This window comes from Cervus elaphus, chromosome 12, assembly GCF_910594005.1.
Source record: "Cervus elaphus chromosome 12, mCerEla1.1, whole genome shotgun sequence".
Classification (NCBI taxonomy): Eukaryota; Metazoa; Chordata; class Mammalia; order Artiodactyla; family Cervidae; genus Cervus; species Cervus elaphus.
This window is the reverse complement of record NC_057826.1, coordinates 63,391,475-63,407,465: the sequence shown is the minus strand read 5'-3', so window position 1 is coordinate 63,407,465 and position 15,991 is coordinate 63,391,475. Positions and strand designations below refer to the sequence as shown.

Genomic DNA, 15,991 nt, shown 5'->3' with positions numbered 1-15,991 from the left:
CTGGCAGATCTGTTTTCTGCTGGAAAATTCAGATCAAGAGTTTTTTTTTCCCCTTCTTCTAGAGTTATTTACATTTTTTAAAAGGGAAAATTGTACTATTTTTGTTATCAAAGTCAGTCTGTTGAAGGCTATACAAAACCCCACACTCTCAGAAACCACAATTACTCGCTGCTAAAACAGCACCTTCCAAATACTTATGTGTAAACAGATGAACAAGCATACCAGCGGCCACTTTAGAATTTTCCCAGTCTTCTCCTCATCAGACAGGGACATCATGATTAGAGCCAGAACCCAGAGGTCTGTACCATGCAGTTGGGAACACACTTGTGTTCATGCCAGGTCCAAAAATAAATCCTAGATGATGTTTAGGTTTGGCACGACATAGACAGTACTTTAGGAAGCAAACAGTTCAGGAGCTGGAATAACAAAAGATTGGGAATGAAAAAAAGGATGTGTGGATAAATGCTCTTTTCTCATCACATAGAATCAAAAATCTGGATGCCATCTTCTAGGCAATGGATAGTCTCAGGAGTGAACCTGGTCAGATTTCACCCACCCGCTTCAAGAAAAGAACTTAGAAAATCTTAAGAATTTTAGAAAAATTGTAGAAAATTTTAGGTAGCTTTTACTTCAGTAGAATAAAATTATTATTATACATCAGAATATTTATTTTTTTATTGAAGGATAATTGCTTTACAGAATTTTATTGTTTTCTGTCAAACCTCAACATGAATCAGCCATAGGTATACATATATCCCCTCCCTTTTGCTTCATCCCACCCCTCTAGATTGATACTGAGTCCCTGTTTCAGTTTTCTGAGTCATATAGCAAATTCCCATTGGCTCTTTTTTTTTTTTTATTAGTTGGAGGCTAATTACTTCACAACATTTCAGTGGGTTTTGTCATACATTGATATGAATCAGCCATAGATTTACACACTGGCTCTTTATTTTACTTATGGTAATGTAAGTTTCCATGTTACTCCTTCCATACATCTCACCCACTCCTCCCCTCTCCCCATGTCCATAAGTCTGTCTGTTTCTCCACTCAGTTCAGTTCAGTCACTCAGTCATGTCAGACTCTTTGCAATCCCATGGACCGCAGCATGCCAGGCCTCCTTGTCCATCACCAACTCCCAGAGCTTATCAAACTCATGTCCATTGAGTTGGTAACCATCTCATCTTCTGTCGTTCTCTTCTCCTTCCCACCTTCAATCTTTCCTAGAGTCAGGGTCTTTTCAAATGAGTCAGTTCTTCGCATCAGGAGGCCAAAGTATTGGAGTTTCAGCTTCAGCTTCCTTATAATGAATATTCAGGACTGATTTCCTTTAGGATGGACTACTTGGATCTCTCCATTGCTGCCCTGTAAATAAATTCTTCAGTACCATTTTTCTAGATTCCACATATATGCGTTAGAATACGATATTTATCTTTCTCTTTCTGACTCACTTCACTCTGTATAATAAGTTCTAGGTTCATCCACCTCATTAGAACTGATTCAAATGCATTCATTTTTATGGCTGAGTAACAGTCCATTGTATATATGTACCACAACTTCTTTATCCATTCATCTGTCAATGGACATCTAGTTTGCTTCCACGTTCTAGCTATTGTAAACAGTGCTGAAATGAACAATGGGATACATGCGTCTTTTTCAGTTTTGCTTTCCTCAGGGTCTATGGCTAGGAGTGGGATTGCTGGGTCATATGGTGGTTTTATTCCTAGCTTTTTAATAAATCTCCATACCATCTTCCATAGTGGCTGTATCAATTTACATTCTCACCAAGAGTGCAAGAACATACCCTTTTCTCCATACCCTCTCCAGCATTTACTGTTTGTAGACTGATGATGGCCATTCTGACCAGTGTGAGGTGATATCTCATTATAGTTTTGATTTCCATTTCTCTAATAATGAGTGATATTGAGCATCTTTTCATGTGTTTGCTAGCCATCTGTATGTCTTCTTTGGAGAAATGTCTGTTTCAGTCTTTTTCCCATTTTTTGAGTGAGTTGTTTGTTTTTCTGGCATTGAGTTGTATGAGCTGCTTGTATATTTTGGAAATTAATCCTTTGTCAGTTTCATTTGCTATTATTTTCTCCCATTCTGAGAGCTGTCTTTTCACCTTGCTTATAGTTTCCTTTTCTGTGCAAAAGCTTTTAAGTTTAATCAGGTGCCCCACTTGTTTACTTTTGTTTTTATTTCCATTACTCTAGGAGGTGGGTCATAGAGAATCTTGCTTTGATTTATGTCATCGAGTGTTCTGCCTAGGTTTTCCTCTAAGAGTTTTATAGTTTCTGGTCTTACATTTAAGTCTTTAATCCATTTTGAGTTTATTATCTTTGTGTATAGTGTTAGGAAGTGTTCTAATTTCATTCTTTTACACATAGCTGACCAGTTTTCCCAGCACCATTTACTGAAGAGACTGTCTTTTCCCCACTGTATATTCTTGCCTCCTTTGTCAAAAATAAGGTACCCATAGGCATGGGTTTATTTCTGGGCTTTCGGTCTTGTTCCATTGGTCTATATTTATGTTTTTGTGCCAGTACCATACTGTCTTGATGACTGTAGCTTTGTAGTATAATCTGAAGTCAGAAAGGTTGATTCCTCCATCTCCATTCTTCTTTCTCAGGACTGCTTTGGCTATTCAGGGTCTTTTGTGTTTCCATATGAATTGTGAAATTTCTTGTTCTAGTTTTGTGAAAAATGCCATTGGTAATTAGATAGGGATCTCATTGAATCTGTAGATTGCATTTGGTAGTATAGTCATTTTCACAATATTGATTTTTCCTACCCAGGAATCTCTCTCCAACTGCTTATGTCATCTTTTGATTTCTTCCATTAGTGTCTTATAATTTTCTGCGTACAGTTCTTTTGTCTCCTTAGGTAAGTTTATTTCTAGATATTTAATTCTTTTTGTTGTAATGGTGAATGGGATCAATTCCTTAATTTCTCTTTCTGATTTTTCATTGTTAGTATATAGAAATGCAAGTGATTTCAGTGTATTGATTTTGTATCCTGCAACTTGCTAAATTCACAACCTAGTAATTATCTGATACTATCTTTAGGGTTTTCTATGTATAGTATCATGTCATCTGCAAACAGTGAGAGCTTTAATTCTTCTTTTCTGATCTGGATTCCTTTTATTATTTTTCTTCTCTGATTGCTGTAGCTAGGACATCCAGAACTATGTTAAATAATAGTGGTAAAAGTGGACACCCCTGTCTTGTTCCTGATCTTAGGGGGAATGCTTTCGATTTTTCACCATTGACAATAACGTTTGCTGTAGGCTTATCATATATGGCCTTTACTATGTTGAGGTAGGTTCCTTCTATGCCAATTTTTTGAAGAGTTTTAATCATATATGGGTGGTGAATTTTGTCAAAGGCTTTCTCTGCATCTATTGAGATGAACATATGGTTTTTATCTTTCAAATTGTTAATATAGTGTATCACATTGATTGCAGAATATTTTAATTCCTGCTTGATGAGAATTCTCTATGTCAGACAAGAAAGCTACAGGTTAGTACCTAAGTTCACCCTTTTTTTCCTGAAGACTTTTTGTTAACTATAATTAAACTGAGAAACATCACAGTCATAAGTAGTATTCTAAAAATTGCTCCAAAACCAATTACTCTAGTGGGTTTTATTTATAGAGCTACCAAGGCAGAGATCTAGATATTTATTTCCCCCAAGGCAGACCTTGCATTCTTGTTTTACTCTGGGTCATAGAGCAGGACCTGACTTCTAGGGTCCATGTTAATATTCTGCTGATGAGAAGGCTGTGCTGGGACACATTCCAATTGGTAAAGATCACTTCTAGCGTAAGAGTGGATTTGCCAAGTTTGCCTCAAACCAAACACCCCAAAATATGAATCATCATGTAGAAATGTCAACTGTTTTTCTGGTCACCTCTGACTTTGGCCAAGAGAAGAGCAATGACCATGAAATGCCATGCCCTCCTAGTAATCACACTTGCTCTCTTTACTCAACAGAGTAGAAAGGATGCAGGTTTATGACGGCACAAGAGAGAAGAATGAACAAGGAAGAAGGGAGCCACAGGGGAGGGGAGGCACATGACTAAACCCCAGGTTCAGGACTCCTTCCTGGAGATATATCCGCACTGGGTCATCTGGTTCCCAGAACTCTTAGGTGACTGGGCAATGCCCTGGGGGCACCTGAGGACCACCAGTGATGATGAAGTCTGCTCCCCAGCTTAGGTCACTCCTTCCCTGTTTGACCACCAGCAAAGCAACACTATGTTCCACTGCCCCACCCACCATCTGCCTCATTCCATGCTGATGGCAGAATTCTGAGTGTGATGCAGTCAGTAGGTCTTCCTGGGGGTGCTCTGCAGTCACCCCATGCTCATTACCTCCTCCTGCAACTGCATGGTCTGCCCAGAATGTGCCCATCTGGGGCTGCACAGCCTGCAGGCTAGAGGGTGGATGGGGTCCACACAGTAGTGTCAGCCTGCAGCCACTGCCTGAAGCATACATACCCCCAGCCTGTTCTTCAAAAGTGGTGCCTTAATAGCTTTTGCTTTGTCCACTCCCCAGCTGTCAAGCCTGGTCGCCCACCTGCCCAGCCACTGGGGAAGGAATTCTTACAAACTCTGTTAGGCTCGGCATCCCCAGAGAAGTGAGGGTGAGTGGTTTCCTGGTTAGGGCTGGGCTCCTGTCTGTGCATGACTGTATGCAGGTTTAGCTTAGCAAATCCTCAGTGAAGAGCACCGTGCACACACACAGCAAGGGTTCAACCTCTGGTGGCTGTTCTCATACTGCTATTATGAATATACACTTTGAGGAGACACTACGTGTGTAAGAGGGACCTGCTTGATGAGACTCTGCCTGCCAAAGGTTAATCAATCAATCACACCAAGGGACAGGGAGGAGGCGCGACAGCCACCCCTTTCTCTTTCACAGATGAAACATCCGTCGGGGAGGCAAAGCCCCACTAGTAAGGTCAATGGTGGATGTTTCAAACGTTCTGCGGGGTCACAGATTGTCTCTGAGGCTCATCCAATGTTGACACAGAGGACTGGCAAAGGTGGGGCTGTGATCTACGAGCTGGAGGGACAGCAGCAGATAGGAACACGTGCGAAAATGCAGCACTATTTGCAATAGTTAAAGCTGAAGCAGCTTTAAAACAGCACATATTCTTTGGGGTTAATATGTTGAAACTGTCAACTAAGTGACCCCAACCAGCAACGATGCCACAGCACGGTATGGTACCAGCTGCTGTCTGTCAGGGTGGCAGGGACTGGCCGACTGGCTGGAACCATATGTGCTATTTCTGGGCATAGGATGTGAGTAAGGACTTGTCACAGTAAGTCAGACTAGGATATGAGTCAGTTATTATAAAGTGCTGAAAAAAACTGTCTTCAAGGCATCCTGAGCATATCACACCATGCTAATTTCTCTGAAGGAGCTACAGGTTGAAAGACACTTAGAATCACTAAGCCAGGGAGAAACCCTGAAGAATATAGATGATTAGTATTGGTCAGAGGCCTACCAATAACAAGGAATAGATAGGGCTGAAGCTAAAATCCAGAGGTCCTAAAATTTAGGAACAACAACCAAAAATCAAGTTGTATAGGATGTCCCTGGTGGTCCAGTGGTTAAGAATCCACTTTCCAATGCAGGGATGTAGGTTTGATCCCTGGCAGGTAAACTAAGATCCCATAGGTTGTGGGGCAACTAAGCCCGAGCACCAGAGCCCATATGCTGTGGAGCCTATGCACCACAACTAGAGAGAAGCCCCCATGCCACAACTAGAGAGCCCACACCCTGCAATGAAAAGTCCCACATGATGCAAATAAGATATGATGCAAATAAGATATGATGCAGGCAAATAAATAAACATGTTTTTTAAAAAAGTCAAGTTGTAAGAAATGTGCACGGTAATCACATTTCTATTAAAACAGTATGTTTGTACACACACAGAAAAAAGTCTCTAAGGAGCTGGAGAAAACAAATAATAATGGTTATTTGTGGTCTTTTCTGTAAGTACAATGTTCTTGGAGGCCTTGGGGAAGCCTAATGGCCCACCAAGACCCTGAACACATGGATGAAGGCACAGCAAGGCAGTCAGAGTCTGCAAAATCAGCATTTCTCAAATGCCATGAGAAGGGAGGGCTGACAGACTTGGGATGCTCTTTCTTGACCCCTGTCACAGGACCCTTGCTTTCTGGCTCCCGGGTGTGTCCCAGGGCTGGTGTACTGCACTTCTGTTCCAGGAATGCTGGGGGAGCGCACTGTCTGGCCATAATTCTGCGAGTCCTGTTCAAGGGGCTGTGAAGAATTACCAGTGAGGAGTGACAGCAGGAACTAATCCACTCTGGCTTCTCCCTCCCAGCAAAGCCTCCAGGAACTGCCCTTAGTTTCAGAGGCCAGCGCAAGCCCTCTGGACCTGCCTCTGGGACCACAGGAGTCTACCCTAGTGCTCTCCCTGTCAGGAATTTCCTCTCTGTAGGTAAATGGTCTTCTGATCTGCTCCTGACAGCCCCTTCACTAGGAGGGTGGGGGAAACCACAGGCTCACTGGTTGAAGCACAGTGCATGGGTCTGGAAACAGTACTGCCTTAGTCTTTCATTGTGAAGGTTGAAGAAGCCCAGATGTCACTGTTCTTTACAAGCATTTTCTGTCTTTCACAGATTTCCTTACAGATTTCCTTTGAATGCCTCATCATCTCTCCTTTCCCATCCATGTACGTGCTAAGTAACTTTCGTCGTGTCTGACTCTGTGTGACCCTATGGACTGTAGTCCACCAGGCTCCTCTGTCCATAGTATTCTCCAGGCAAGAATACTGGAGTAGGTTGCCATGCCCTCCTCCAAGGGATCTTTCCAACCCACAGATCGAACCCATGCCTCTTATGTCTCCTGCACGGGCAGGCAGGTTTACCACTAGCACCACCTGGGAAGCCCAGAGCTTCCCTTAGGTGGTTCCAATTCATCCCCTGGGTTCCAGCTCCAATGTCTCCTCTGGAGAGCCTTTCCCAACAACCCAAGGCCAGATAGCCCCCTTACACCCTGACAGACAATTCCCATCATAGAATGATTATTCTGACTCTTGTTTTCTATTTATTTCTGTGATAAAATAACTAATATCCATCTTCCTCATTAGAACACAAGATCCTCCAGGCCAGAAACTGCATCTGTTTTTTCCACATCCCCAGTGTGCATTATAGCGTCTGGTGCAAAATATATACTAATACCAATAAAGCCTCATTCAACGGAAGGCTGCTGCGGAGGCAACTGGGGTAGAAGATGTGCCAGTATTCTGGGGAAGTAGAGCAGCAGGGAGGGCTCTCTCCCTTGGGGTGACTGGTTGGCCACCTTTATTTCTTGTTATGTGTCCAAGTGAGTGGTTAGCAAGTGACAGGCCCCCTCTTAAAGTCTGAAGATTTATGTGAGGCAGGTACTAACAGAAGATGACAATACTTAAAGGAATTAAATAGGGGCAAAAATCCTCTGCTGACATCACAGAGGGACTTAGTCGGCCCTGGGGGTGGGGGTGGGGGGACTTGGATGGGCGGGGCAAGCACTGACCTCGGCTGATGCGCTGTTTCTCTCCAGACAGGATGCCAGGGCTGTCGATTATGCTGATGCTCTTCAGGACCTCATTGGGCAGCTGGGAGCACATAAATCTGGAAGAAAGGAATCAAAGTTGGGATCAGAGCCTGTTTATTGCAGATTGCTCTAATCTCATATCTCCTTGGCCTCTCCTCTCTTTGGAGTCAGTGTGATGGCAAAGTCCCTCAGCCCCACCTGTCTCTCCCCTATGCTGCTCTTCAGACAAGCGTCCTGGGCTTCTCCTCCCAGGGAATCACATGCTTCCTTCAGGGTCACTGCCTCGCTCGGCTGGAGCGTCCTGAGCCTTGTCCAGTCCGTGCCCATTCTCCAATGTGTCAGCAGAGGTACTAGGGCCTGTTTTCACTGGTGCCCCAGGGACCATGCTAAGGCTCCAGGCTCAGGGCATGGCAAGCTCCTATGGGCAACACCCCAAATCCTCCAGGTGCTTTGGTGTGCTAAAAACAGACAAAAGGGCAGCTGTGAGCAGGGCCCGGGCCAGGCATCTCCAAGCTGCCTTCGTTGTCCATCACCTCCCTGATACCACCTCCTCCTCCTCATCCCAATCCCTCTGCCATGCTTCCAATCAGCTGCCCTGGTGTAGGCCTTGGAAGCAGAGTGAAATGGCAGGAAAACCACAGCCTGAGGGTCAGCAGACCTGGGTTCAGGCCAATAACCTGCTTGGACCCTGGACAAGGGCTTCCCCAGGGAACTGGGCCTCAGTTTCATCATGTGTAAATAGAGACACTTGCCAGGGGCTGGAGAGGCTCTTAGCTTTGACACTGTGTAACTCCAGAGCACCAGAGGGAAATGCTCTGTTACTTCCACCCCCAGGCAACCCAGGGGGATCTGTGTTAGGAATTGTGTATGATTTAAGCCAGAAACTGTAGAGTGTCTCTCCTTTTCCTGTACTGTAAATGGCTAACTTCAGGGTCTGCGTAGGCAGAAGGCTCGAAAATCCTCAGGGAAAACTCAATTCTTCCATTCAGTGGAACTGGTGGGATTACTCAGCACATAAACATGCTGGGAATGCACGAGAGGGAGGCCTGCCCAGCCGTCCCAGCCCAAGTGTGGACAGCACAGCCCCCTCACAGCTCAGGGTCGGGAGCCCTGAGCATGAGATGGGATCACTGACACAGCAAGTGAACTTTTGTTCAAGGGGCTCAGGACAAGTTTCTCAGACATTCTTTCCCACTTTTTCAAGTTAGCCCAGGAAGATGTCAGAATGATGACTATGATCATTTTACAGCTGGAAAAGTTGAAGTACAGTGCAGTTCTGACATGCAAGGCCATGCCTCTAATGGGTGGCTGGCTGAGGACTGCAGCCTAATATTTCTGATGTCAGTTGAGTTGAACTTAACCCCTAAAATAAAAACTTCATAACATTAAAAAAATAAGGGGTCAATTTTATTTATAAGAAGCCCCTCATTTCTGATTTTCTCCTGTCCCTCCACTTTTATAAACCCCATTGTCCGACACTCAGACAGATCTGTGAGTAAAGTGCACCGGGATCACTAACTTCTCTAAGTTCACAGAGAAAAAATGCCATATTTGTGTCTCTAGAACTCGGGTAGAAACAGAATTCTGAGCATATCTGTGGTAGACCGAATTTCTTGTGGGTAATCTGGTCTCTTATCACAGTCCCATCCTTTTTATCAGATGGCTCAAGACACCTGGTGATGCTAAGAACACTGGACATACGTAAAACTATCTCGCAAAAAGTACTTCTGTGAGAGGTTAACCTTTTTCCCAGACCACAAGCTCACACTAAATATCAATTTTTCCAAAACACAAAAGCCCTGGATTCTCATGTGAAGTTAACAGAGGGATTCAAAATTTATAAACCACCACTCCCTCTGTGCAGTGCAGAGACAAAGCTTTACCAACTCACATGCCTCCTGATACAACAGCAGAGCCAAAATGTGTGAGCCACAAAACAAGACAGTCAGATGTGGTGACATCACCACACAACGTGTGAGAAAGCAGGCCCAGGGCCAGGAAGGATGACTGCAGACAAGAGGGGGTGGAAAAGAAGAGGGAGGGGAAGAGGAGGAGGAGGGTGCTCTCCAGGGGCACCCCAAATAGGGTGACGAGGGTTGAATGTGCAAAGTTGAACTTTGCATAGCCCTGCCCAGTATGCACTGGGGGGCAGCTTGGGGAGGTGGGCCAAGGAGCACAGAGCACAAATTAGCTTTCAAGACCCTCATGTGGGAGGACAGCCCACACTCTAAGGGCTAGAACCACACTCATGTTTTCTTAAATAGTTATACTATAATCAGAAAAAACCCTAATGCAATGCTGCTAGAACAATCTGGTCCATGAAAGGAAGGTGAAATGTGGGTTATTTATCGGGTATAACACAGCCTGCCTTGGGTCAGGCCTTTCCCACTGATATGTGTTTCCAAGCACAGGATTTGCTGTCCCGGGATGGATTTCTTACTTCTTCCGGACTTGCCTTGTCTTGTACATTTCATGTGAAACATGCAGCCAGTTAAGCCCAGGAGCCTCACATAAACTTTATGAAGTATGTCCCTCATCCAGGGCTGGTCTATCTTATTTTCTGATAAAAGGAGAGAAGGAAGGGATCAAACCTACAGGACCCCCATTGGCTGTCACCCCTTCAACCAAGGAAGGCTGAGTGGTAGTTGAGACGGGGTGCATAAAGGATTGGCCCAGCTGTAAGGTCTCAGGCCAGGGGCTAAGAGTCTGGCCACACTGTAAGACAGCACAAAGAGGGGGTTCTGGTTCTTAAAAGTTGCCTCCAAACACTAACATTCCAATCCAGTGATCAGCATTTTAAAAGAGCCAGGCAGTAGCTTAATAGCGATTCCATTTCCAGTGCAGCGATACCCAGTAGCCGCAGCAATCATCAAATGGCACAAACATCACTGACCACTTACCGTGTGCTAGGCACTGTCCTGAGTACTTTCCATGAACTCACATTAACTCACTCAATCCTGGCCACAACCCTCAGCAGTGGGGCTGTATATCTCCATTTTACAAAGGACAAGACTAGGGTCACAGGGGGCAAATGCGGCCACCCCAAAAATATGTCTCACTGGCATGAAGATTAATTTAGGCTAATTATTTTTAAGGCCCCCTGAACTCAGGAAGCATCTCTGACCTCCCTTCTAACTGCCTAGGGAAAGCAGACAGAGGATCTGTTCCAGGAAGGGAGCTGTCACCAGAGATAAATATAGTATCAACGAGGTGAGGCGATAGGAACCTTGCACAGTTTTATTTATTAAAACTCCTCACTGTGTCCCATTGTCTCTGCACAGGCCAGCAAACATTTGTTTACCAAACATTTGTTTTTCCAGCTCCATGTCAACTGCCTTCCTCTTCCCCATAAGATTCCAAATCACTGCCTCCAACATTCTCCTCTGTCTTTAACTGGAGATGGTATTTAGAAAGGGAAGGGCTTCAGCCCTTTGGGGGAGTTATTCCGTTTTCCTGGGTCTCTCTCATGTATATACATAATTAAAGTTTTGTTTGATTTTCTCCTGTTAACCTGTCTTAAGTCAACTTAATTCTTAGACCAGCCAGATGAACCTAGAAGGGTAGAGGAAAATTTTTTCCGCCCCAGCAGGGGCACAGAGGGGTCACATGCTGTAACTTGCCAAGTCACATAGCTGGTAGCTGACAGAGCTAGGATGTAGACCTGGCAGTTAGGCTGCTGTTGCCATTTCATGCATTCGAGTCAGCACTGTGTATCTTTTATCACACAGAGGGCAGCATCCTAGAACAGAGAAGTGATGTGCCACAGCCCTGGAACTCCACCAAAGAGGCCCCTTTTGTGGGACTTGCCCTCAATTTACTAGTGGAGGGTGGAGCAGTGACCGGGAGGCAAAAGATCCGGTTCTTAACCTCTTTTTTCTCACTCACCCTGTGACCTCAGTCAGGTCTGAGCAACTCTGTTGGCCTGAGGACTCCCAGACAGTCCTTTAGGTTCACCTAGGTTTACCATGGAAGAGAGTAGGACACGGTTCCTGCCCAGGCTCACTAGGACACGGTTCCTGCCCAGGCTCACTTTACTGATAAGAGCAAAATCAGAGAGATGAAATACTTCCTAAATTGGCAGTGAATAGCACCCAGAGTGCAAAAAGACCTTGACAACTAACATGCAGAAATTATTATTACATGGTCCTACCACAAAGGCCTGATCTAAACTTCCACTGCCCAGGAGGAATTTAATTTCACAACCAGACTATAAAAAGCCTGTGGTTACCCCTTTGGTCGAGTCTTATGGAATTACCACTTTTGAGAGTAAAAGATGGTTGAACATTGGCAATCCCATGCAGCTCAACCCCCACGTGGCCTTTTCTATATCAGGTCTCCCTCTCCCAACCACCACAGGGGGGAAAACTGGTTTTCTGGGATGACAGGACCAGGGCTGTGCAGGCAGCGGCCGATAAAGAACAATGGCTTAATGACGTAAGAGCCATCGCAAATCCTGAGGATAAAGGTTAATAGGATGGGCTTCAGAGAGTTTATTAGGGAAAAACACACCACCCAAAACAAAACAAAACCCTGCTCACCAAACCAGTTACTCTCTCAGCTTAAAAAAAAACAACACACACAGTTTTGCTAATGAATCGAGAGTGATTCTTGGCAAGAGCCTATTTTCCTTAATCTCTGCAGCTAAATTATCTGGTGGAGTCAGCATGTGTCTGGACCGATGCTGTTTACTTGTATTAAGTCAGCTTTTAAAAAAAATTCTCAGCAGTACTAAGTGACTGTGCAATATTCATAGTCTTTAAAAAGTCCATTTAATGATGTCTCACTTAATCAAAAGCACAGAGGTAACAAACAGAGTATAAGTACAAAAAGACACATATGTGTTCTATTATTGCTAAGCCATTTTGCAAATTCAAGACTGGCTGTTTTTTGTGTTTTGATCACACTGTCACCCCCATCAGGCCTGGCTAAAATAACAGGAGCACTGGAAGTACTGTTCAGATTCCTTCAACTTAGACGGAAGTTTCAAAATTTCAATCCCTTAGGGCCAGTGATGAGTTATTTTAGAATGAGAAACGGGAGTAGTAAATGAGATTAGGAACTTCTTCTGTGGAATGTGACAGTTTAAAATTACACTAGCTCCTAAACAGAAAATGATGCCTGTAGCTATCTGGATTAAAAAAAAAAAAAAGACCACCATTTTCTGAAAAGTAGATTGAGGGAAAATAAAATAACTAATCCAAATGTAGGAAGAAAGGTCAGAGACCAACTCACCAACTCCTGCCCTTTCTTCAACTAACCAAAACATGCCATGTCTCCCAGGACTTGTGCCCTCAATGTGCTGTTGGGATGTCCCCTCCTCTGTGATGTGGAACAGACTGTGATGTGACAACAGACTTTGACACCTAAAGAACCACACTCCCTTGGAGCAACTCCGAGACATGCTTGCCTGTGGAATTTTCTTCTAAAGTAAAGCAGAATGGTGAAGTCTCAGAATGTCTCATTAAGGTATTTTAGAACTCTTTGTTCTAGATGCAACTTCTTTTCATTGTTCAAGTATGTGTGCTTGTGCTTAGTCGTGTCCAACTCTTTGCCACCCCATGGACTGTAGCCCACGGGGCTCCTCTGTCCGTGGGATTTTCCAGGCAAGAATACTGCAGTGGGTTGCCATCTCCTCCTCCAGGGGATCTTCCTGACCCAGGGATAGAACCCTCGGCTCTTGTGTCTCCTGCATTGCAAGTGGATTCTTTACCACTGCACCACCTGGGGATCCATTCAAGTATGACATTTCTATAATTCAAAACTGTCTTTGGGGGAATTTGTCTTCATTTCTCAGAAGCCCACTGAAAACTTTCCTAGAAACCAGCATTAGAGATTGAGGCTCAGTTCCACTGGTTTGCTTAATGCTTCCAGGCTGGTACCATCTTACAAAGAACCAAACTCTTAAAGATGCCCCAAGGGGCAGATGCCCAAGCCCTGTAATGGGAGGGCCAGAATAATGAGACCTATCCTGTGGAGGTGGAGGAATCAGTGGTTGCTCAGTGAGGTAGGGGGTGAAAGTTCTTCATAGCAGACAACCAAATCTATTTTCTGTGAAGTCTGGTTTTTTACCTAGTTCCCATAAAGTATGCTAAGTAAAAATAAGTTTGCCTGCCTTTAGAGCCACGCCTGCTGCTGTTCCCAAAGGGATGCTATAATTATGTATACAATCTGAGCACACCATACTAAGTGACTCTCTTCTTTATGCCAGTACTAGGTAAAATAGCAGCACTGTCATGTATACATACAACTTAATCAGGCTATTTACTCTTAAATACACTATTAATTTCCAGGGGGTACATCCATGACAGGTTTCTCAGGTAACTCAGTGATAAAGAATCTGCCTGCCAATGCAAGAGATGCAAGAGACTCAGGTTCAATTCCTGGTTCAGGAAGATCCCCTGGAGGAGGAAATGGCAACCCACTCCAATATTCTTGCTGGGACAATCCCAATAACAGAAGTGCCTGGTGGGTTACAGTCCAGAGTTGGACACAACTGAGTGGCTGAGCATACACACACATCCCTGACATGTGAGCCTCATGTATACATAGCCACCAGGTGGCTAGAAGGACAGAAACTCGTCTTTGCTGGTGTTTTGTGAGGTGCAGGGTGGTAGATAAAAGGGAAGAGGGAACCTGAATTCTAGCCCTGTCTCTGCCTTTTCTTGAGCAAGTCATTTTACTTCTTTACTCTCAATTTTGTCACCTGTAAAATGGCCCCAGTATCATCCATTTTATTAGCCATGAAAAGAAGGTGTATGTGAAATTATTAATCAATGATTTTGGGTCCCTGAATATTCATTGGAAGGACTGATGTTGAAGCTCCAATACTTTGGCCACCTGATGCAAAGACCCAACTGATTGGAAACGACCTCAGTGCTGGGAAAGATTGAAGCTGGAGGAGAAGGAGGCAACAGAGGATGAGATGGTTGGATGGCATCACCGACTTAACGGACATGAGTCTGAGCAAACTCTGAGAGATAGTGAAGGACAGGAAAGCCTGGCGTGCTGCAGTCCAAGGGGTTGCAAAGAGTCGGACACAACTTAGTGACTGAACAACACATTTGGGACATTGTTATTATAATCGTTATCATTGTTGGTGGGCTATATAAAGGACAGCCTTGAATGTTAGATAGAGGAGAGAAGACAGTGATTCTCGGATCAACGTCCTCCCGTTTGGCTGCTGAGCACAGTGGTCACTAGCAGGCCTCGGCCAGACGGCTTGGGTTCCAATCCCAGAACTGCCACTTATTAGTCAAGTGGCCCCGTGTAAGCTAAATGGGCCTCTATGTCTCAATTTCTTCTCTTTACATTGGGGAAAATAGCCGCAGCTATGTCACAGGATTTTTGTGAGAATTTAGAGCTAATTCACCAGTAAAGTTTAGACAGATAGTAAATGCCATATAATTATTCGCTATTCTTTTTCTGTGTATTCTGAATTCAATTAACACTTGATGGGTGGATTATGTTCAGCAAGTTTTAAATTCTGAGATAAAGAATCTTGTCATTCAGAATCTTTCCTGAAAGCTTCTTTTCCATACTCATCTGCTATACACTTGTGATTTGAGAAAAAATAAATATGTTAGGGAAGTAAATCATCTGCCAAAATAAAGCCAACAGCCATTCTCCCTTGTTTTTCCCTTGTGAATAGAGACTTTATAAAATAGGAATTTGAAAAAGGTGGCAGCTTATTTCTTTCTTAAGTCTTTGTCAGGCAAAAAGAGAGTAAGACTAAGGACAGTAGCAATGGAACCAAAGGATTCCAGGTAGACTTTCACGGAGAAGGATCCTGTGCCCCACACTTGCCAGGGCCTCTGGACTCTTCCAGGGCCAGTTTTGGGACAGGAAACTTGGCTGTTGCCTGCCCCGAGACCATGGCCCCTGGGAGGCCCTGCTGGGGGAGCTTCTAGTCCCACTCCCCCGCAGCTGTGATCCACTCGTCCTGAGAGACCCCTGGGGTTCTCCCTCCACGGCTCAACCCCTACTTTTCCTACAAGGAGACAGGGTGGTGCCAAGCAAGGTTGCTCTGGAGTTGAGAAGTGTGCTTCTTCTAGAGGAGAAACTCTTAAAGTGGAAAAAATCATCTGGAGAGTGTTCTGTCAGTCACCGTCAGCAACAAGATGGAATTTCTCTGTGACTCCATCTACATCATCTGTATATTTCTATTTATCCTGCTGCCAAGTTCTCTTGCTGCCACTTTGACGCCTTCTTTGATTTGCTCTGGGAGCATAAATTAGCTCTTAGGGGAGAGTACCGATCCCTAGAGAGTTGAGTTTTTCACAGAGGGCACCTGTGGAGGTTGCCTGGGCCACTCTTGGCAGAGCCACCGCACAGCACTCTGGCACATCATTCATTCCATGGTCCTTGTGAATGGCACTCCCTGGAGTTGTGCAATCAGGCGCAACTCTCAGCCTCTGGGAGAACAGC

The 15,991-nt window shown here is 44.5% G+C and overlaps 1 protein-coding gene across 1 annotated transcript in view; it reads right to left on the bottom strand.

Annotated features, from left to right (window-relative positions):
• EHD4 (EH domain containing 4) overlaps positions 1 to 15,991 on the bottom strand; it is an 84,412-nt gene that overhangs the window by 44,233 nt on the left and 24,188 nt on the right. The window contains exon 3 of the mRNA XM_043919147.1: positions 7,547 to 7,644. Within this exon, the coding sequence (XP_043775082.1) occupies positions 7,547 to 7,644 (98 nt within the window). The remainder of the gene's footprint in view (positions 1 to 7,546; positions 7,645 to 15,991) is intronic.